Source organism: Topomyia yanbarensis, chromosome 3, assembly GCF_030247195.1.
Source record: "Topomyia yanbarensis strain Yona2022 chromosome 3, ASM3024719v1, whole genome shotgun sequence".
NCBI lineage: Eukaryota > Metazoa > Arthropoda > Insecta > Diptera > Culicidae > Topomyia > Topomyia yanbarensis.
This window is the reverse complement of record NC_080672.1, coordinates 377,072,826-377,095,765: the sequence shown is the minus strand read 5'-3', so window position 1 is coordinate 377,095,765 and position 22,940 is coordinate 377,072,826. Positions and strand designations below refer to the sequence as shown.

General features: G+C 40.9%; 1 protein-coding gene across 1 annotated transcript; it reads left to right on the top strand.

Annotated features, from left to right (window-relative positions):
* The first annotated feature begins 1,444 nt into the window (after window positions 1-1,444).
* LOC131694133 (pre-mRNA-processing-splicing factor 8) lies at window positions 1,445-22,523 on the top strand. Its single transcript, XM_058982577.1, has 8 exons — window positions 1,445-1,585; window positions 1,790-2,805; window positions 2,879-3,004; window positions 3,418-4,279; window positions 4,337-5,161; window positions 5,234-5,426; window positions 18,190-18,914; window positions 18,973-22,523. The coding sequence occupies exons 2-8, from the start codon at window positions 1,799-1,801 to the stop codon at window positions 22,384-22,386; spliced, it is 7,152 nt and encodes a 2,383-aa protein (XP_058838560.1). The 5' UTR covers window positions 1,445-1,585; window positions 1,790-1,798; the 3' UTR covers window positions 22,387-22,523.
* The last annotated feature ends 417 nt before the right edge of the window (window positions 22,524-22,940 follow it).

Here is a 22,940-nt window from a genome sequence, read left to right as displayed (position 1 = left end):
GACTAATTTTGGTTTTGCCGCAAATCGCCAATTGAAAAGGGAACGATTTTATTACCATCGTTTTATCTCCAAAAATCGATTTTTTTCATCCGATCTTTCTCGGTCCGATATTTGACAACATCGATTTTATTAATGAAAAACATCGATGTAGCCAAATTCATTTTATTTTTCAAAATGCCCATCACTAGTTCACCTGTGCTACTCGAAAACTAGATTGGTTCGTCGATATTAGGCAATCCATGAGACGTTTCTGATCAGCTGATTAATTCTTGTTTACTTCTTCTGACGTTACTCCGAGGGGTGCGACTTCCAACAACATCGTTGATTCGATCCAACATCAAACGAATCGGACTAACGAAAGATGTTTGTCGGACGAGTTTTTCTGTTCGCAGGAGTAGACTTGTTGACAGAACCCACCGCTGAATTGTCAAACAAACGTCGTGGTGGATTGCCTAATTGGCAGGCCTGAAGGGACCGTCCCTCTACTACTGCAAAATATCTATTATTACCATATAATTTTGAATGCTGATAGAGTTGCTAGTCTCGATTAGTATTTGAAGCTAAACTCATTGCAAACTGGGGGTAATTGGTCTATCTCTTTATTTACATTACATTTTGTATTGTTCCAAATTTCAAATAGTTGTAGCATTAGAATTTACACGCAACCATAAAATAAACTACAGAATAAGTTATTTTAACTTAAATTTAGGTACTTTTGAGCTGTGGGTTGCTTTCGCACTTATTAGAGAGATTCGATTCAGTCGAGGTCTTCCTTGCAGTAAGGTAATTTTAAGTTGTTTGGGGTATACTCGAAATTAGGTAAATTCAACTTAAATTTAAGTAAATTAAACTCAAGGTTGAGTTATTATTTTTGCGTACACACAGAAAAAAAAATATTGGTAAAAGTAAGAGTGTTCCGCTCTTGGCAAAAAACAACCAACGCCAACTATTAGGTAAAAAGTAAAAGTTTTAAACTAATCAAGAATAATAATCAAAGTAAAAGTTTTCCTTTTAAGCAAATGAAGAAAAATACTCAAAATAAAAGTGTTATTTTTAAACTAAGAGTATGCGTTGGTTGTTTTTTGCTAAGAGTGAAAAACTATTATTTTTACCAACATTTTTTCTGTGTGTAGTAAAATGGAAACTACCTTCAACACGCTTTACCTTCAACACGCTTTACCTAATTTTACCTTCCTGCACGATACCACGAGATTGAGTCAAAAGTACTGAATTTTAGGTAGTTTTTCGGTGGCGTGTTGGCTGTTATAATCACAACTCAAACGCTTGAGGTGCATGTCTGTTCGTTGTTGTATCACCGAATTTAAAAATATATGCCATTTACATTTATTGATCCAGAACTGGTCGAAATTATTGAAACTGCTCGAAATTATCTATTTAAATATAACTGGCAACCTGTCCTCTATGTCGATTTTGTGAAGGAAAGTTGAAAAGTCACGAACATCGCAAAAACGTTTGGCGTGAACGCGTTTTCGGTAGTCCGTGTTATTGTTGATTTTTAGAGGAAAAACCATTTAAAACTGATGAAAAATTAGTGCAAATTGTTCTTAAGCGAGTACTGTAATCGGTAAGTTTGAAATTCGTACCGCGGAATGCTTGTTACTTTAGAAAATTTCGATTGTAATTACGCATCGGGCCGGCCTTCGCCACCGCTCTTACTGTAATGGCCGACTGCGTTTTTCTATCAACTCCTTTTGATATAGAAATTGGAAAGTTTCCGTTTTATTTCATCTGTTTTTAACTGATTTATATCTATTTGATCGTTTCGCAGCTTATCAAAATGTCTCTGCCGCCGTACATGATACCGCCCAATCAATGGGCCGCCCACATGATGGCCCAGCAGCAGGCCTACGCCGTTCAGCAAGCACAGGCCCAGCATCAACATCAAGCCGCGGCTGCACAGATGCACGCCCAGCAATTGGCTGCCACGCAGATGCAGATTCCTCCTCCGATGGGACACATTCCACCGCCGGGTCCGCCGAAACCGGAAATTGTCCTGCCCGAGGAAAAGTTGATGGAAAAAGCTCAGAAGTGGCAACAGCTGCAGACGAAGCGATTCGCTGAAAAACGAAAGTTTGGGTTTGTCGATGCTCAGAAGGAGGACATGCCACCGGAGCATATTCGGAAAATTATTCGTGATCACGGCGATATGACCAGTCGAAAATATCGGCACGATAAACGAGTATATTTGGGGGCGTTGAAGTACATGCCACATGCGGTTATGAAGCTTTTGGAGAACATGCCAATGCCGTGGGAGCAGATCCGGGACGTTCCGGTATTGTACCACATAACGGGGGCGATTACGTTTGTTAACGAAATCCCGTGGGTAATTGAGCCGGTTTACATAGCTCAGTGGGGTACGATGTGGATCATGATGCGTCGCGAGAAGCGTGATCGAAGGCACTTTAAGCGGATGCGATTCCCTCCATTTGACGACGAAGAACCTCCGTTGGATTATGCTGATAACGTGTTGGATGTGGAACCACTAGAAGCCATTCAGATTGAACTGGACTCTGAAGAGGATGGCAGCGTTCACGAATGGTTCTACGAACACCGTCCCCTAATCGGAACTCCCTACGTGAATGGGTCAACGTATAGAAAGTGGAATTTGACGTTGCCACAGATGGCAACCCTCTATCGACTGGCCAATCAATTGCTGACGGATCTGGTGGACAGCAATTTCTTTTATTTGTTTGACCCGAAGAGCTTCTTCACTGCAAAGGCTTTGAATATGGCTATTCCGGGAGGTCCGAAATTTGAACCTCTGATTAAGGATCATAATGTTGGGTAATGAGAAGTCGGTATGAAGGTTAATGAAAAACGAATTGACGGTGCTGTTCGATGTTTGCTTTCTTTGCAGAGACGAGGACTGGAACGAATTCAATGATATAAACAAAATTATTATTCGGCAGCCAATTCGGACTGAATACAGGATTGCCTTTCCGTATCTGTACAACAATATGCCACATTTTGTGCATTTGTCATGGTAAGTTAATTTGTTTCTATAGATAAAATTGGATGATAAAATCGATTGATACATTGTTACACTCGATATCATCACTGCAGCTTATAAAATAGACATATGCCATTGTAAAAATCAGGCGATCGATAAGGCATAGATCGTTCATATTCCCAATGGCTATATCAAAAAAGGTCGACTAAGAACCAACTTACTACAACACGCAAATATGCCACATAGCATAATATCACCAATCGTTTTTTAGTTTATTGAATTTTCCTTTCCTTGTGTTCTTCGACCGTGACTTGTATGTTGATCGCTAACCGGAAATTATTGGTAGCGATCGTTGAAAGTCACATACATTCTCATCGCCAAACACAATTTTCGCTTTTTCGAACTTGTATCTATCTCTTTTTAAAAGATTCTACACACTTTCTTAGGTACCATACGCCCAATGTGGTATTCATCAAAACGGAAGATCCGGATCTGCCGGCGTTCTACTTTGATCCCCTTATTAATCCGATCGCTCATCGTCATGCCGTCAAATCGATGGAACCCCTTCCGGACGATGAAGAAGAATTCACTCTACCGGAAGAGTTTCAACCGTTCCTACAGGATACTCCGCTCTATACGGATCATACCGCCAATGGAATATCGTTGCTTTGGGCTCCTCGTCCGTTCAATATGCGCTCGGGTCGATGCCGGCGTGCAATTGATATCCCGCTTGTCAAATGCTGGTACAAAGAACACTGTCCTCCGGGTCATCCGGTTAAAGTACGCGTGAGCTATCAGAAACTGCTCAAATATTACGTGCTGAATGCGTTGAAACATCGCAAACCAAAACCGCAGAAGAAGCGCTATTTGTTCCGTTCGTTCAAGGCGACCAAGTTCTTCCAGACTACGACGTTGGATTGGGTCGAAGCTGGTCTGCAGGTGTGTCGCCAGGGTTACAACATGCTTAATTTGTTGATCCATCGCAAGAATCTTAACTACCTGCATCTGGATTACAATTTCAATCTGAAGCCGGTGAAAACTTTGACCACTAAGGAACGTAAGAAGTCTCGGTTCGGTAACGCATTCCATCTGTGTCGTGAAATTTTGCGTTTGACTAAACTGATAATCGATTCGCATGTACAGTATCGGCTGAATAATGTAGATGCCTTCCAGCTGGCCGATGGACTGCAGTACATCTTTGCTCACGTGGGACAGTTGACCGGTATGTACCGGTACAAGTACAAACTGATGCGACAGATTCGTATGTGCAAGGATTTGAAGCATTTAATTTACTATCGATTTAACACGGTAAATGTCTCGATGAAAGCTGTGTTGTTAACATCTCTAAAAGTTTCGTTTTTCTAGGGTCCAGTCGGAAAAGGGCCTGGGTGCGGATTTTGGGCACCGGGATGGCGCGTGTGGCTTTTCTTCATGCGTGGTATTACACCGCTGCTTGAGCGTTGGCTGGGAAATCTGTTGTCCCGTCAGTTCGAAGGTCGTCACTCAAAGGGTGTCGCAAAGACGGTGACCAAGCAGCGTGTCGAGTCGCACTTCGATCTGGAGTTGCGTGCGTCAGTTATGCATGACATTGTCGACATGATGCCGGAGGGCATCAAACAGAATAAAGCGCGAACCATTCTGCAGCATCTCTCGGAAGCTTGGCGCTGCTGGAAGGCGAATATTCCGTGGAAGGTGCCGGGACTACCGATTCCGATTGAGAACATGATTTTGCGGTATGTGAAGATGAAGGCTGACTGGTGGACCAATACTGCCCACTACAATCGAGAACGTATAAGACGTGGTGCCACGGTGGACAAAACTGTATGCAAGAAGAATCTGGGTCGTTTGACTCGTCTCTACCTGAAGGCAGAACAAGAACGCCAGCATAACTATTTGAAGGACGGTCCATATATCTCGCCGGAGGAAGCGGTTGCAATTTACACCACTACGGTTCACTGGCTAGAATCTCGTCGATTTGCGCCAATACCGTTTCCTCCGTTGTCGTATAAGCACGACACAAAGCTGTTGATTCTGGCTCTGGAGCGTTTGAAGGAAGCTTACAGTGTCAAGTCACGACTTAATCAGAGCCAGCGTGAGGAGTTGGGACTGATCGAACAGGCGTACGATAATCCCCACGAAGCACTGTCCAGAATTAAGCGTCATTTGCTAACCCAGCGAGCGTTTAAAGAGGTTCCATTTACAACTTGAATTTCATTGAAGGACTAGTCAATAATGATATACCTTTTTTCTACCTCGTTTTAGACTGGTATAGAGTTCATGGATTTGTACAGTCATCTCATTCCGGTGTATGATGTAGAACCGCTGGAGAAGATCACTGACGCTTACCTGGATCAGTATCTTTGGTATGAAGCAGACAAACGTCGGTTGTTCCCGCCGTGGATCAAACCTAGTGATACTGAACCACCGCCGTTGTTGGTCTATAAATGGTGTCAAGGTGAGTTTTTTTTGTGGAATTCAGTATCTTCGATGTTTATGCCATGCACGCGAAGTCCTATTTTAGAGCTTTTGATGAATATTGCGTGCGTGTGCTTTGTGACAATGAGATTCGTGTTCGAAATCATCCCCTTGTTGCAAACCTCACGCTTGCGGTATTTAGTGGTGCGTCTAGAAATTTCAGAAAATTTATAGGCCTGAGTTGCAAAACAAAAAAAAAACGGAACGCCGAATAGCGACCCAGTTTTTCAGAACGTGTATTACTAAAACGGTGAAGCATATGCAATGAGGAAAACAACTCAATAAGCCGTTCTTGAGAATTTTCGTGGAAAACCAAAATTTATTTTAGATGGCCAATGAATGTTCGTTTTTGTGACATCGTTGTTCATTTGGGTGTCTTATCAACACTATCGCTGGGAAAACGGATGACTAAAGGTCGAGTTATCCAAAAATAACCAGAAAATTTCGCGCCTCATTGGAAAAGTTTCTCCGGCTACACGAGACCGGTCAAATCCTGGTGATTCTCGACCACCCCAGAAACGTCTTTACGAGGATTTTTCTGATCCGAGTAATATTCTTGTGTTGCTTGAAAGCTAGTCGATTCCACCACCCCACCCAGCACTAACGTTCAAGCCACATACTTCACACATCGTGGTTAAGGCAACGCTAGAATATTATTTTTAATTCGGAATCCGTGCTACCGGAATCGAGTCTTTTTCGATTATAGAGGTTTTAACCTTAAGGTTATTCGCCTCTTCGGATTAGAAAAATCTCTTATGAAAAATTTCTAACCCTATATGCGGGGTCGGGACTCGAATCCAGGTGCGCTGCGTACAAGGCAATCGATTTACCAACTACGCTCACCCCCAAGGAATCGAGTCTATCCAACGCCGGATCAAACTTTGCTCTTTCACATCTCGCCTGACAAAACAGATTACAACTGTCGAGATATGAGAAGCATTGTCAGTTGATTCACTACGATACTCTAAGCAAAAAAAATGGAAAGATCTACGGGTGATGACTATATTTAAAAAAAAAGATCTACGGGTGATGATTATATTTAAAATCAAAGCTTTCGATTTGATAGAAAAAAATATTATAATTGGTTTTGAACTAATTTTTGCATTTAAAACCGCTTGCTCCGCATGAGGCAATAGTGGCGCAATTGCTAATTCCGGTTCCTATAGATGCAAAACCCATTGATTACTTTTGGAGCATGCAACTCTAGGTACATTTGGCCCACAGCTGCAAAGGAGCTCAAAAATCAAGGAAAACTCACTATTTAAGTTGTTTTTTAGCAAATTTCTATGATAAAACTTGTGCTACCTTGCGAGTTTAGTGCGAACTACAAAGCAAAAAATAATTAACGACGGTTGGCATTTTAATCAAGCGTTTAGCTTACTACTGCAACTAGTAGTACACCGCGGCTATTGGAGCACCCACCCTATTGTTTGTTAAATATTCAATAATCGTCGATTTTCGATATTTGCGGCATCGCGCCGCGGAAATATCCCAAAACTCTATAATACATTTGAGTTGCAAACACATGTAATATTACCTGAAGATTTAGAAACATAAAAAGAGCTCCATTAGGTTAAATACCTAATAGGACATCTCAAATCTCTATCGCTTTGCGTGCCATTGACGGTTAATGATTGAGCACAATTCTTTGGCTGTCTAGAGCTAAAAACTAATTTTTTTCTCGATTTCTTGGTACAATGGCAAGCGACGTAGGATTTTGTGAAATGGTACACTTGTTAATGAAAAAGCGCAAAAAAAAATTAAAATCGACGCAAATTTAAAAAAACTATGTGATAAAAATATAAAATCCTACGTACGTCGCTGCAGATAGCAATTCTGAATACACTGTGCAAATTTCAAAACGATCCAAAAAGAGTTGTTTGACTTACATTTTCGACCAGCTAAAAAGTGGTTTCGAAAAAAAATCGTGTTTAAAGTTTTCAGTACGCTCGGGGTATTCATAAGAGGCGCTTCGGCGACATATCATTTTCAAAACTATTTAAGCCCATTTTCAGCCATTGAAATTTTTTTTTTCGATTTTTTGAAAATTGTGGTAATGTAACCCCTTAATAACTCGATATTTTCAACAACAGTGTACTTAGCATAGATCAATAACAACGTATTCTAGCTTAATACTACTTCATTGATTGCATAGTTTCAATTTAATAAAAACTGTTGCATACGGACAGTTTTTAGAAGAAACGAAACTTTTTTTGGTAATGGCTTTCGAATTTCACTTTTGAAGACGAAAACCCCATTAGCCGAAACTTTACTCCCATTAGCCGAAACTTTACTCCCATGTAATTTAAACATCAATGTCACAAATGACGTTTCAAGGTCGCAGAAATGTTTGTTTTCGTCGTTTAAAGTTAAATTGAAAGGCCGAAACATGTATCTTCAAAATAAAAAAAAACAAGATCCATTCAGTAGATCTTTCGCAAATTATTCCCAAAAAACACCTCAATTTTAGGCCTCGAGAGTAGAGGACCCCCTTGAAATTTCGATGGAACATGATGCAACAAACATCGAAGAATGTTTTTCCTATTTTAGCCAACTTTTTGCTCCAGCTATTCCATAGTGTGCTGGAAAGAATGAATCAACCCCTATGTTTGAGAAAACCAGTCAGACGAGTGGATAACAAGTTTCATTCCGAGGGCTATTTGGCATATATATTCAAACAGTTGCTCATATTTAAAAGAAGGAGTCAACTCCTATGTTCGAATAAACCGAGCATACGTGTTGTCACAGGTCATGCCCTTATTGATTCATCTGCTACATAAATTGCCATCCACGGGTCAATCGGAACATTGCGCATTGAACGAACGTTTCTGCCCTTAGTGTACACATGCTCCTTCCAGATAAATCAGAATTTAACTACAAAAAAGCTCTAGAACTGACAAAACCATAGCAGCCAACAACAATATTTTTCCACCTAACGAAACATTGGTGGAAACGGATCCAAAAATTGGGATTATCTGGAATTTATTTGAAAAGCGTGCAAATGCAGAGCTCTTTCAGACAACCCAGGCCTTGGACTTTTTGAAACCTCAAGATGTGCCTGAAGGCTTGGGTATTGTCCGTGCTTCAGCTCCGGAATAAATGTCCCCGTACTTCGATTACATAAAAAAATACGTTTTGGGGAAGCGAAGGGTTGGAAAACACTGCGCACAGGCACTGGCCAGATTTTCCCCTGAATTATGGACCATGCGATACAACACCCTCAATGACATCAGAGGCGACGCGTCGATACGTTCAACCTGTTCATTGAACAGGTAAGCCAAATCAGACAAACCGAAACCCATTTCAAGTTTAAATTAACTGTAGAACCCTGCAAAATATTTTCAATGAACAGAAAAATAAAACACTAAAATTATTCAGATTTGAACGATAAACCAACCGGTCTCCAGTAAAATTTCAGAAAATGGTTTCACCGGTTCATCCTCAAACATGCACGCATCTCGTACTCTCACCGTACGCTTTGGATGGAGCAGCAGCAACAGCATGGGTGATGGCTGCAACAGCAGCCTGATAGCCATGGACGACGGTTTTTTTTTCTATTCTCTTTTGCACCGGTTCAAATTAAATATTGAACCAGCGTGCATTGTAGCGATGTCCATATACTCGTTAGATCTCTTTGTGCGAAACGAGAGCGCTTTTAATTTTCCAACACGCTTCGCAGTTGTGCCATATGTTCACAGCTGTCGGTCGAACGCTTGTTTTCTTGGGTAGTCTAACCAGATGTTGATGCCCTTGGGACATATTAATTATAAGCACGTATGGATTTGGTTGGTTCAACGAAAGTAATGAACCATCTTTCTGCTTCGTAGAAATTTTTTGTTCTTTGCATTTACACATTGAAAACATGTCTACTGTAAAATGGACATAATGGATTTCATTCGAATCGTTTCGCGTTCTATTGCAGTAATATTAAAAGAGGAAAATGAATTTTCTGGAATTGCATATGGAACATTTAAATTTCTCTCCTGTTTGGTAGAATTAATAGATGATTTCAAACAGGTTAATAAACGTTTCAACCTATCTTATACTGAAGAAGGAATAATTCTCGGTGAAAAAATAAGATTCTACATTGTAGGTTGATTCGAATCATAAAATTACTTATGAGTATTCAATAATGACTTTAGACATGGTTGTTGAAATTTAAGTTGAGAAATCTTTTTCAATACAAAGTAAGTAGTTGCCTATACGGATGTAATATATCTTTTTTGTTTTTTTTCTGCGGGACTTTCTTGAATTAGTTATTCCACAAGATGTTTATTTGACAATTGACCGATGGGTTTCGACAACAAATTTGTTTTGCTCAACTGCGATCAGAAAAACCCGTCCGCCGAACATCTTTCGTTGGTACTATTCATTCGATGTTAGAATCGTCGATTATGAGGGATTTTGTGGTATTGAACAGGTTGACGGTGGAACCACGCGTCGCCTCTGAATGACATACCCAGAACCTCAAACGCAATAGAAGGGTATCACAATAAATTAAATGCACTCTTAAAAGGTACCAGTGACCTTAAACTTTATGCGGTTGTGAAAGCATTCAAAGAGAAAGGGCAGTTCACGTCGGCGGAATATATGCGATATCTGCAAGGAGATATGATAAACCGGCGTCGCTGTAAAAAACAGGCAGAAGAGACAAAAAATTAAAAGAAGGTCTAATTGCCGACCAGGAAGATGGTACAACATTAAAAGATACCATTTTATCAATAGCTCTTATATTACAAAACCAAACCTGAATATTAATACTAATAAATAAGTCATCTTCAGTTAAAATACCTCAATTTCTGGGAAATGTTTTTTTCTGGGGTATAAACTTCTGGATATTTGTTCATTCTGGGTAACGGTTTTCTGGGCAAAAATACTTTCTGGGAAAAGGTTTTCTGGTGATTGGTACTTTCGACGGTATGGTTTTCTGGAGAATGGTTCTTTCTGTGGAAAAAACTTCGGTGTTTTAGTTTCTGGGGAATGGTTTTCGGGAGATCATCATTCGCGCGTAACTTCTTCTTGTTCATCTCTACATCTATGGCAGAGAAGCCGAAGAACTCGTTTTCCGAATGACTCCTTCCACGCTTGCAGTCTATCCTGCACGGGGCTGCCAAATTCTGACGCATGCTACTCGCCTTCGGGACCCTCAATTGCGAGCGATGCGCCCTTACGACCACTCTTCAAATACTGATCTGAAAGATTGTAGGAGAATCAGAGGCGACGCGTGGTTCCACCGTCAACCTGTTCAATACCACAAAATCCCTCATAATCGACGATTCTAACATCGAATGAATAGTACCAACGAAAGATGTTCGGCGGACGGGTTTTTCTGATCGCAGTTGAGCAAAACAAATTTGTTGTCGAAACCCATCGGTGAATTGTCAAATAAACATCTTGTGGAATAACTAATTCAAGAAAGTCCCGCAGAAAAAAAACAAAAAAGATATATTACATCCGTATAGGCAACTACTTACTTTGTATTGAAAAAGATTTCTCAACTTAAATTTCAACAACCATGTCTAAAGTCATTATTGAATACTCATAAGTAATTTTATGATTCGAATCAACCTACAATGTAGAATCTTATTTTTTCACTGAGAATTATTCCTTCTTCAGTATAAGATAGGTTGAAACGTTTATTAACCTGTTTGAAATCATCTATTAATTCTACCAAACAGGAGAGAAATTTAAATGTTCCATATGCAATTCCAGAAAATTCATTTTCCTCTTTTAATATTACTGCAATAGAACGCGAAACGATTCGAATGAAATCCATTATGTCCATTTTACAGTAGACATGTTTTCAATGTGTAAATGCAAAGAACAAAAAATTTCTACGAAGCAGAAAGATGGTTCATTACTTTCGTTGAACCAACCAAATCCATACGTGCTTATAATTAATATGTCCCAAGGGCATCAACATCTGGTTAGACTACCCAAGAAAACAAGCGTTCGACCGACAGCTGTGAACATATGGCACAACTGCGAAGCGTGTTGGAAAATTAAAAGCGCTCTCGTTTCGCACAAAGAGATCTAACGAGTATATGGACATCGCTACAATGCACGCTGGTTCAATATTTAATTTGAACCGGTGCAAAAGAGAATAGAAAAAAAACCGTCGTCCATGGCTATCAGGCTGCTGTTGCAGCCATCACCCATGCTGTTGCTGCTGCTCCATCCAAAGCGTACGGTGAGAGTACGAGATGCGTGCATGTTTGAGGATGAACCGGTGAAACCATTTTCTGAAATTTTACTGGAGACCGGTTGGTTTATCGTTCAAATCTGAATAATTTTAGTGTTTTATTTTTCTGTTCATTGAAAATATTTTGCAGGGTTCTACAGTTAATTTAAACTTGAAATGGGTTTCGGTTTGTCTGATTTGGCTTACCTGTTCAATGAACAGGTTGAACGTATCGACGCGTCGCCTCTGAGGAGAATACTGTTTTACAAACTTTCCTTGTACCCACCTAGAACCGTCATTATTGTTATGGTTTTTGTACCAAATGGTATCCCCCACATTCAGTTTAATAATTGGGTCAATCGAAGCTGTTTGCTTAATACTAGGAATATCACAGATTTTTAATTTATTTGCATCTATGGAATCGTCAGTAATCTTTGGTTTGGTTACTTTTTTAGGGTTAATAAGATCCAATAGGATTTTTGGTGTATAGGTAAAAATCCTCTCAGATGGAAAACTTCCATCCTTAGGTAAACAAGAATTTCTATAATTTATCAGAAATAAGTTAATCTGATCCTCCGTATCCATCTGTCTAACTTCTTGATCAAAAAGGAACTTTTTGAACACATCCTTTACAACCCTGACCGACCTTTCGGTTTGCCCATTACTAGAGGGATTGTAAGGAGGGCTTTTCATTACTATTATTCCTTGCCTTTTTAGAAATGAAATAAAAACAGACGAATTAAAGGGCGGACCACCATCCGTAACCACCACATCTGGAAGACCAAATCTGGCAAAAACAGAAACAAATTTCCTTATCACCTTGCTTGCATCCGTACCAAACCTCATCCACTCTACCTCAATCCATTTGGAAAAACTGTCAATAATTAATAAAAACACCTTTTGACCAAAATAAAAGAAATCAGCGTGAATTCTACTGAATGGACGAATCGAGGGAATCCAATGCGTTTGCGAATTATATTTAGGAACTACTGCCATTCTATTACATGATTCACATGAGTGGACAAAAGCTTCAATTGCTGCATTAATGCCGAACCAGTACACCGACCTACGAGCCATCTGCTTCATTTTTACAATACCAGAATGATTCACATGCAATAATTTCAAAATATTTCTTTGCATGGACTTTGGAATTAAACTCTATCCTGGAAAATTAAACACCCGTCAACCACTTCTAAGTCGTGTCGATTAGAGTGGACATTCACTAAATCCTTGTCAATTTTCTCAGGCCAACCATTCTGGTAATAAGCTATTAACCTTTGTAAAAACGCATCTTGATTAGTTTCTCCGGCAATTTTGGAATAATCTATAGGAACTTCCCGTGTAAAATTAATACTATTTACGATCTCTCTATCGTACTCTTCTGGAACACCCTGCTCAAGCGGAAAACGCGAGCAAAAATCTGCGTTACCCATTTGAGCTGATGGTCTGTAACAAATGTCGAAGTCGTAAATAGATAATTCTAAAATGTACCGCTGCAATCTCGTAACATAAATTGAGTTTTTACCTGATTTGCCAAAAATACCTACAAGGGGTTTATGGTCAGTATAAGCCGTAAATCTTTGACCATATAGGAATTTATGGAATTTTTTAATAGTGCTCACTAAAGCCAATGCTTCTAGGTGCAAAATGGGATAAGAACGCTGTGCCTTATTCAACGAAAACGAAGTGAAGCTAATTGGTTTTTCAACACCGTTAACAACATGTGCAATGACACCACCCAATCCATAACCTGACGCATCTGAAACAACTACAATTGGCTTCTTTGGATCATAATATTCTAAAATGTTTGCATCCAACAAAGCCTCCTTGCTATCAGCAAAAGCTTCGTCACATTTGCTGTTCCATTCAAATTTCACATCCTTCTTGAGTAGTTGATACAAGCAAAAAAGTTTAGAAGACAGGTGTGGAACAAATTTACCATAATAGTTAACGAGTCCCAAGTATGCCTTCAATTCGGTTACATTCTTAGGGGTAGATGCCTTGCTTATCGTTGAAACTTTTTCAGGACTTGGAAGCAACCCTTTATCTGTAATAACATGGCCTAAATAAGGTAAACTTGACACAAAAAATGAACACTTCTTCCAATTAACCTTAATGTTGGCATTGGTCAAACGTTCCAAAACCATGTCAAGTTTCCTACGACAATCTTCCATATCAACTCCTGCAATCAAAACATCGTCCAAATAAACACAAACATTCTCTAAACCAGCCAAAACCTGCTCCATCACCTGTTGAAAAATAGCCGCACTAGAAGATGCACCTTGAGGTAAACGATTGTATGTAAACAGTCCCTTTATGGTATTAATTACCATAAATTTCCTAGATTTCTTAGACAAAGCTAACTGTGTATAAGCACCTTCTAGATCAAGTGAACAGAATACCTTACAACCAGATAATTTAGCGAACAGGTCCTACGCAACAGGAAGGGGATATCTATTGGGAATAATCAACTTGTTTATGGAAACCTTACAATCAATAACCATTCTAATCTCCTGATTCTTCTTCATTACCACAACTACAGGGGAGGCCCATTCACTAGTCTTGATTGGTGTAATAACTTTTTCTCGTTCTAGCATCTCCAAATGCTCTATAACTTTTTCCTGCAATCTATAAGGAACATCGTAAGCCCTTCTAAACACTGGAGAATCCTCTTTCAACACCAAATGAGCCTCATACCCAACAATTAGAGAAGAAAAATCTTTATGAAAAACCTTGGAAAACCGCTCCTTGATACTTGAAATTGTTTTATCATTTGCATTGCTAATTACCATATTGTTAACCGTAGAAGGATTTGCGAAAGCTTTTCTCCAACCAACACAAAAAACATCCAACCAACTAAGCCCTAACAAAGGTAAAAAGTCATTTTTACTGTCTAAAATAAACAACTCAACGCGTTTGTGAATCCTATTTAAAACAACATCAACAGTAACTTTTCCTAAAAGCGATAGCTCAGCCCCATTAACAACAACCAGTTTCTGTCCGGTTTTTTGTATCGGGAAATCAAAAAATTTATTGTATAACCGTTTTCCTATAAGAGTGATTGACGATCCACAATCCACCTCAATTTTTATCAATCGACCCTATATTAATACATTAACCAAACACGGATCATTGCAATTTGTTTTGTTAGAAACCATCATACAAGTAAAATCACCTGAATCATCCGAAGAATCGTCTAACGCTGGCTTTAACCTGTTAAAAACTTGCTCCAAATTAGTACCGGTGCTGGAACTTGGATGCTGTTCATCAGCAAATTTCACCGTTGGTTTCCGTTGGCTGTTGATATATTTGAAGCATCTTTTTAAAATGTGGCCCGGTTTTCCGCAATAATAACAAACCAAGCTTCGTTTGGTATAATCAACTCTTCCCGCTCTGCTGCTACTCCTATCTCTGTTACCACTCCTACTCCTACTCCGCAAAACAAATCCCGATCGGCTTCTGCTTCTACTCCTGCTTCTATTTCTTACACGTGTGTCATCTCTTCTTCCCAATCTGGATTTACTGAGGCTACTTGCTCACCTTTTCCACCTAACATCCTAGCTCTTGATCCTGCCAGCTCCCAGTTTACTAATATACGCTCCGCCTATGCTAAAGTGAGATTTTCCTCGCCTAACATCTTCTGCTGCAAATCTTTGTCGAAAACACCCATTAATAGTTTGTCCCTAATCGCCGTATCTTTGAATTCCCCGAATTCACAATATTCCGCCTGTAGTTTTATAGCCAACACGAAATTTTCCGCGGACTCGTCTGCTCCTTGAACGCGATTATAAAATTGAAAACGTTGAATCAAGACCGACTCTTTATCAAAACGCTCTTTTAACTTTTTAATTATTTCTGAATATTGCAATGTAGACAAATCCTTAGCCGGATACAACAGTTTGATTTCTTCAAACACTGCTGGACCGCTAAGAGTAATGAATAAAGCTTTTTGCGAATTTTCAGGCACGTTATTATATGCAAAAACAAATCTAAGACATTCAACATAATTTGCAAATGAAGCTCCCGGGACGTAAGGCTCAATTGAACCGACAATGTTTGAAGCCATTTCCAAAATTTCTGCTCGTTAATGAAAATTACGGTCACTCTAATGAAAGTAAAACGTAAATAAAAATCGCTTACCGCCGCCGATGTATACTACCAACAACAAGCGATCCCTTCTCACACAGCGATGGACGTGAGATATGCTGCAGAGAACCGACGAAGTTCCACATTCCTGGCAGAAACACGCTCCCGCTCCGATGCTGTTATTCCTCTCGATGCCGACTCTCTCCAGAGAAGACGCAACAAAATCGTGACAACACAATACGGTGCGACACACAATGCACTTTGTGCGACAACGCCGTCCTAGCTTCTCCCGTTGGAGGTAAAAAAACTTCTCCCGTCGGAGGAACACACTTGCTAAAAATGCCAATTCTTTATTTCGTCACTAGCATTCACAATAGCTCACTACTTTTTGCTTTCAATATATTTTTTTAGCACTATCAAGCCTTTGCTTGTCACAATCCCTTTCACCGCTTTTATGGGACCTTTGTCCTCCTCAAAAAACGATTTTTTTTACTCACCCACACTTCTTTATACAAAAGGAAAACAGCACCTTTGTGCTCAATTTTCCTTTGTTTTTCGTGGCTTAACCACCCGCAGACAGAATTCACTAACGACTTTGTCGCTCTATTTGCCGAAAAAATTTCACTTTTTTTGTGGTTTTACCACCTCAGCACCAACGACCTTTGCCGCACCACTTTTTTCTGGTGTGTGCCTTTGCACCACCAAAATTTCACCGGCAAATTATTTTTATCACTTTTCACACGCGTACCGAAACTTTATCCTCGTCGCCAATTATTACATCCCACATCAAAGGGAATCGGGTCAGTGAACCTACGGAGTTTAGGCTAATAAAACAAGCGCACTGTTTCAGGTTCAATAAACTTATGCCGCTCGAGTCCAGCTGAGCGGTATTTATTTGAAACTATTATATATGTGTTTGTTTACATTTCGATACTGCTCGTCGCAGTATATAAGAGCACTGTAGACTGGGTTTAGCTTTTGCTAAGCCCTTTCATGAACACAACACAGATAAGTAATAGATCAAACAATCTGCGCTTCAACAATGCCAGTTGTATTCTTGACAGCTATAGCAGCGCAACTTTTCGGAAAATCGATAATGCCATCAACAAGAATGGACGTACATTGGACCTCTTATTTACAGGTGTCCAGGATTACGCTCCGTAGTGCTGCACTGCTCCGATTTCCTTAGTCCAGCTTGTGCGTCATCAGCTGGACAAACTCGGTATTCACGGACAACTTCTGCGCTGGTTTCGTTCCTACCTCGATGGAAGGCAACTCTAAATCAGCATTCGACATTCCGCAAGGAAGTCATCTCGGTCCAGTAATATTCCTCCTCTATTTTAATGACGATAAAATAAAATTACAAGGACCCCGCTTTTTTGCCAACGACACGAACATTTTTCGACCAAAACGGGATAAAGCTGATGCCGAAGTTCTTCAGGGTGTACTGTAGAGCTTTAGTACGTGGTGTGATTTAAACAGAATAGTTTATAAATCCAGTAAACGCTCATTCAAACCACATACTTTATACATCGTAGATAAGGCTCAATGCAACTTGGGTTCATCTTCCGAATAGCGAAAGTTTTTAGGGACGCTCTGTTGTGCATTGGTTCGCTTAACACTAGAATATTGTTCTGTTGTTTGGAACTCGTACTACCAGAACGGCATCGACAAAATCAACGATTCGCTGCGCCGGTTAATACGCTTCGCAATCCGCCATCTTTCTTGGCGAAACATATTTCAGCTACCGAGGCATCCGGAAGGACTGCTCGGAGTTACTGTGTGTCTACAATTCTCAAATGCCTTGGTCTTCAATCCTGCATTCGAGCTCTACACAATAACTTCTCCTCCAACTATGGTCCTCAGAAAGCTGTTACCGGACTTGAGCGTATTTCTAACAATGTAGCGACGGTCTTTGACTTTCACTTGACAAGGAATTAGATAAAAGCTAAAATATTCGAGGGTCTACCCCAAAGGGAAGAAGAGCGTGTCCGGATAAGAATAAGAAGAGTGGCAGATTTGACAAGCGCAAAGCAATAATATTATTGGTGGCAAACGCCTTGATAACCTCAAAAAGGCTGAAAGCACTAGTTTCTATATTCAAAACATTGTTTTAATTAATTTCGATTTTAATAACTTCTTTTTTCTGGAAGTAAAGCAGTATTTACGCAATACAGATGTTGCCAATTGTAAAACCAAAACTCTCGCTTTACGTATGCCTATACCTTATCTGGTATCATCTTAGGTTTTCACGTCATTTGCAGTTTGACAAGACCAAAATTTGACAAGACCAAAATTTGACAAGACCATAATTTGATGTTGGGACGGTCTATCCCTGAGAATCATCATAGGAAGGGCAATCCCTCGAAAATATTGCCCATCCTTAAATGTAATTAGTTTTAGCAACACCGTTGGGGTCAATGGGTCTGTTAGTGTCGATACAACGAATAAATCACTTTCCTTCCTTTCATTCCAGGCATCAACAACCTGCAGGATGTATGGGACGTCTCGGAAGGCGAATGCAATGTCCTACTGGAATCCCGCTACGAGAAGCTGTACGAAAAGATCGATCTCACGTTGCTCAATCGACTGCTGCGTCTGATCGTCGATCACAACATTGCTGATTACATGACGGCCAAGAACAACGTTGTTATCAATTACAAGGATATGAATCACACCAACAGTTATGGCATTATTCGCGGATTGCAATTTGCTTCGTTCATCGTACAGTACTACGGCTTGGTATTGGATCTGTTGGTGTTGGGTTTGCAACGGGCCAGCGAGATGGCTGGTCCACCGCAGATGCCGAACGATTTCCTAACGTTTCAGGATGTGGCCACAGAGACGTGTCATCCGATTCGTTTGTACTGTCGGTACGTGGATCGGATTCACATCTTTTTCCGTTTCACGGCCGAGGAAGCAAGGGACTTGATCCAGCGGTACTTGACCGAACATCCAGATCCGAACAATGAGAATATTGTGGGATACAACAATAAAAAGTGTTGGCCACGTGATGCCCGAATGCGACTGATGAAACATGACGTTAATTTGGGTCGCGCCGTGTTTTGGGATATAAAAAATCGTTTGCCACGATCCGTAACGACGGTACAATGGGATAACACATTCGTTTCGGTTTACTCGAAGGACAACCCGAATTTACTATTCAACATGTGTGGTTTCGAGTGCAGAATTTTACCTAAGGTGAATATTATTTGCACTGAAAAGATTTTAGTTTCTCTAACCGATTTCTTCTTCGTAGTGTCGCACTCAAAACGAGGAGTTCACTCATCGGGACGGAGTATGGAACCTGCAGAACGAGGTGACCAAGGAACGTACAGCTCAATGTTTCCTGCGAGTTGACGATGAGTCACTGTCTCGGTTCCACAATCGCGTCCGTCAGATTCTGATGGCTTCCGGTTCCACCACGTTCACCAAGATTGTGAACAAATGGAATACGGCTTTGATTGGGCTGATGACGTACTTCCGCGAAGCGGTTGTCAACACACAGGAACTGCTAGATTTGCTTGTCAAATGTGAGAATAAGATTCAGACGCGTATCAAGATTGGACTGAATTCAAAAATGCCCTCGAGATTTCCGCCGGTTGTTTTCTATACACCTAAGGAACTGGGAGGATTGGGTATGTTGAGTATGGGTCACGTGTTGATACCGCAGTCCGATTTACGATGGTCTAAACAGACGGACACGGGTATTACGCATTTCCGATCCGGTATGTCGCACGACGAGGATCAGCTGATTCCGAATTTGTATCGATACATTCAACCATGGGAGAGTGAGTTTATTGATTCGCAGCGAGTGTGGGCTGAGTACGCACTGAAGAGACAGGAAGCTAACGCTCAGAACAGACGATTGACGCTGGAAGATCTAGAGGATAGCTGGGACAGAGGCATACCTAGAATTAATACGTTATTCCAGAAAGATCGACACACTTTGGCCTACGACAAAGGATGGAGAATAAGAACAGAGTTCAAGCAGTACCAGGTGTTGAAACAGAATCCTTTCTGGTGGACGCATCAAAGGCACGATGGTAAATTGTGGAACTTGAACAACTACCGTACCGACATGATTCAAGCATTGGGAGGCGTGGAAGGTATTTTGGAGCACACCCTCTTCAAGGGTACGTACTTCCCAACATGGGAAGGTCTCTTCTGGGAGAAGGCATCCGGTTTCGAAGAGTCTATGAAGTACAAGAAGCTAACCAACGCACAGCGTTCCGGTTTGAATCAGATTCCGAATCGTCGATTCACGCTTTGGTGGTCGCCAACTATCAACCGAGCAAACGTCTACGTTGGTTTCCAGGTGCAGCTTGATTTGACCGGTATTTTCATGCACGGTAAAATCCCGACTCTGAAGATTTCACTTATTCAAATTTTCCGAGCCCATTTGTGGCAGAAAATTCACGAATCTATTGTGATGGATTTGTGTCAGGTGTTCGATCAGGAACTTGATGCATTGGAAATTGAAACGGTTCAGAAGGAAACGATCCATCCTAGGAAATCGTACAAAATGAACTCGTCCTGTGCTGATATCCTATTGTTCCCGGCTTATAAGTGGAATGTTTCACGTCCTTCTCTACTAGCAGATACGAAAGACACGATGGATAATACAACTACTCAAAAGTATTGGTTGGATGTTCAACTGCGATGGGGTGACTACGATTCCCACGACGTTGAACGTTACGCACGTGCCAAGTTTTTGGATTATACTACGGATAACATGTCTATTTATCCGTCCCCAACTGGTGTGCTTATTGCGATCGATTTGGCCTACAATCTACACAGTGCCTACGGAAATTGGTTCCCAGGTTGCAAACCGCTTATTCAGCAAGCTATGGCCAAAATCATGAAAGCCAATCCTGCTCTGTATGTGCTTCGAGAACGTATTCGTAAGGCTTTGCAGCTCTACAGTTCGGAACCAACGGAACCATACCTATCTTCCCAGAATTACGGTGAACTGTTCTCCAATCAGATTATTTGGTTTGTGGACGACACAAACGTGTACCGAGTAACCATCCACAAGACGTTCGAGGGTAACTTGACTACGAAACCGATCAACGGAGCGATTTTCATTTTCAATCCACGAACGGGTCAACTGTTCCTGAAAATCATTCACACGTCAGTGTGGGCCGGCCAAAAACGTCTCGGTCAGCTGGCGAAGTGGAAAACAGCTGAAGAAGTTGCTGCACTTATCCGATCGCTGCCGGTTGAAGAACAACCCAAGCAGATTATCGTCACCAGGAAAGGTATGTTGGATCCCCTCGAGGTACATTTGCTCGATTTCCCAAATATTGTGATCAAGGGTTCGGAGCTACAGTTGCCCTTCCAGGCTTGCTTGAAGGTGGAGAAGTTCGGTGATTTGATTCTGAAAGCTACCGAACCACAGATGGTGCTGTTCAATTTGTACGATGACTGGTTGAAGACCATTTCATCCTACACGGCATTCTCGCGTTTGATTCTTATTCTCCGAGCGTTGCATGTGAATACTGAGCGGACCAAGGTGATTCTAAAACCGGACAAAACGACGATCACGGAAGCTCATCACATTTGGCCAACACTCAGTGACGAAGAATGGATCAAGGTTGAAGTTCAACTGAAGGACTTGATCCTTGCCGATTACGGTAAGAAAAACAACGTGAATGTTGCCTCGCTGACCCAGTCCGAAATTCGTGATATCATTCTTGGAATGGAAATTTCGGCTCCATCGGCTCAGCGTCAGCAGATTGCCGAAATCGAGAAACAAACCAAGGAACAATCGCAGTTAACTGCCACCACCACTCGAACTACCAACAAACATGGTGATGAAATCATCACTTCAACGACGAGCAACTACGAAACGACGACGTTCAGTTCGAAAACTGAGTGGCGCGTTCGTGCTATCTCGGCTACAAATCTGCATCTTCGTACCAACCACATCTACGTTAGTTCGGACGACATCAAAGAAACCGGTTATACGTATATTCTGCCGAAGAACATCCTTAAAAAGTTTGTTACTATTTCCGATCTTCGCGCCCAGATCGCAGGATACCTGTATGGCGTAAGCCCACCAGATAATCCGCAGGTCAAAGAAATTCGCTGTATAGTCATGCCCCCGCAGTGGGGTACCCATCAACAAATTAACCTTCCTAACTCCTTACCGTCTCATCAATATCTCAAAGATATGGAACCGCTTGGCTGGATCCACACTCAACCGAACGAGTTGCCCCAGCTGTCCCCACAGGACATCACGACACACGCCAAGATCATGTCTGAGAATCCTAACTGGGACGGAGAAAAAACTATAATCATAACCTGTTCGTTCACGCCCGGATCTTGCTCCCTCACGGCCTACAAGCTGACTCCTTCAGGGTACGAATGGGGTCACAAAAACACCGACAAGGGTAACAATCCTAAGGGATATCTTCCGTCGCATTACGAGCGCGTCCAGATGTTGTTGTCTAACAAATTCCTTGGCTTCTTTATGGTGCCGGGTCAGGGCAGCTGGAACTACAACTTCATGGGTGTCCGGCATGACCCGAATATGAAGTACGAACTGCAGTTGGCGAATCCGAAAGAATTTTATCACGAGGTTCATCGACCGTCGCATTTCCTGCTCTTTTCCAGCCTGGAGGAGGGTGGCGACGGCAACGGAGCTGATCGGGAAGATTTGTATGCGTAAACAAGTTGGACTTGATAGGACTATTACAATAATAATGTGACACTTTCGACTTCGTTAGTGGCTTTAGACTAAGTTTTGTAAATATCTGATTGATTATTATAAACTACACTATGCTTTGAATAAAGTATGCAATCCCAGGTAATGAAGTTGTTGAATACTCCGAACCCGAACTGTTAAGGTATTAAGGCGACCTTGTGGATTCGGCGGAAAATTAAAGCAATTTAATATTTTTTGTGGAAAAGGAAACGAACATCTACTTTTGATCTTTTATTCGTTATTCATCGATAATTAGAAAATGATTAATTTTTTCGAAACTTCAAAATGGCGTTTTTTCTCGAAACCATGTTTTTTCTGCTAACGTCAAGAATAGGTCTTGTGCTATAGATCTAATCTTTATTCAAAAAAAGTATACTTTTTTGTCTGGCTTATACCTAACATTGGCTTGAAAAATGAATTATTTAAAATTTATAAACGAGATTACAGTTAAAAAAGAGACAAATTTCACTTTTTTTCTTTAAAGTCTATAGTCAGTGCAAGGGTTGAAGTCATAGGAA

Coding starts and splice junctions, on each gene's coding strand:
- LOC131694133 (XM_058982577.1), top strand. CDS start 1,799: ATGTCTCTGCCGCCGTACATGATACCGCCCAATCAATGGGCCGCCCAC. Junction 3,005..3,417: donor CATTTTGTGCATTTGTCATG/GTAAGTTAATTT, acceptor ACACTTTCTTAG/GTACCATACGCCCAATGTGG. Junction 18,915..18,972: donor AGTGCAGAATTTTACCTAAG/GTGAATATTATT, acceptor TCTTCTTCGTAG/TGTCGCACTCAAAACGAGGA.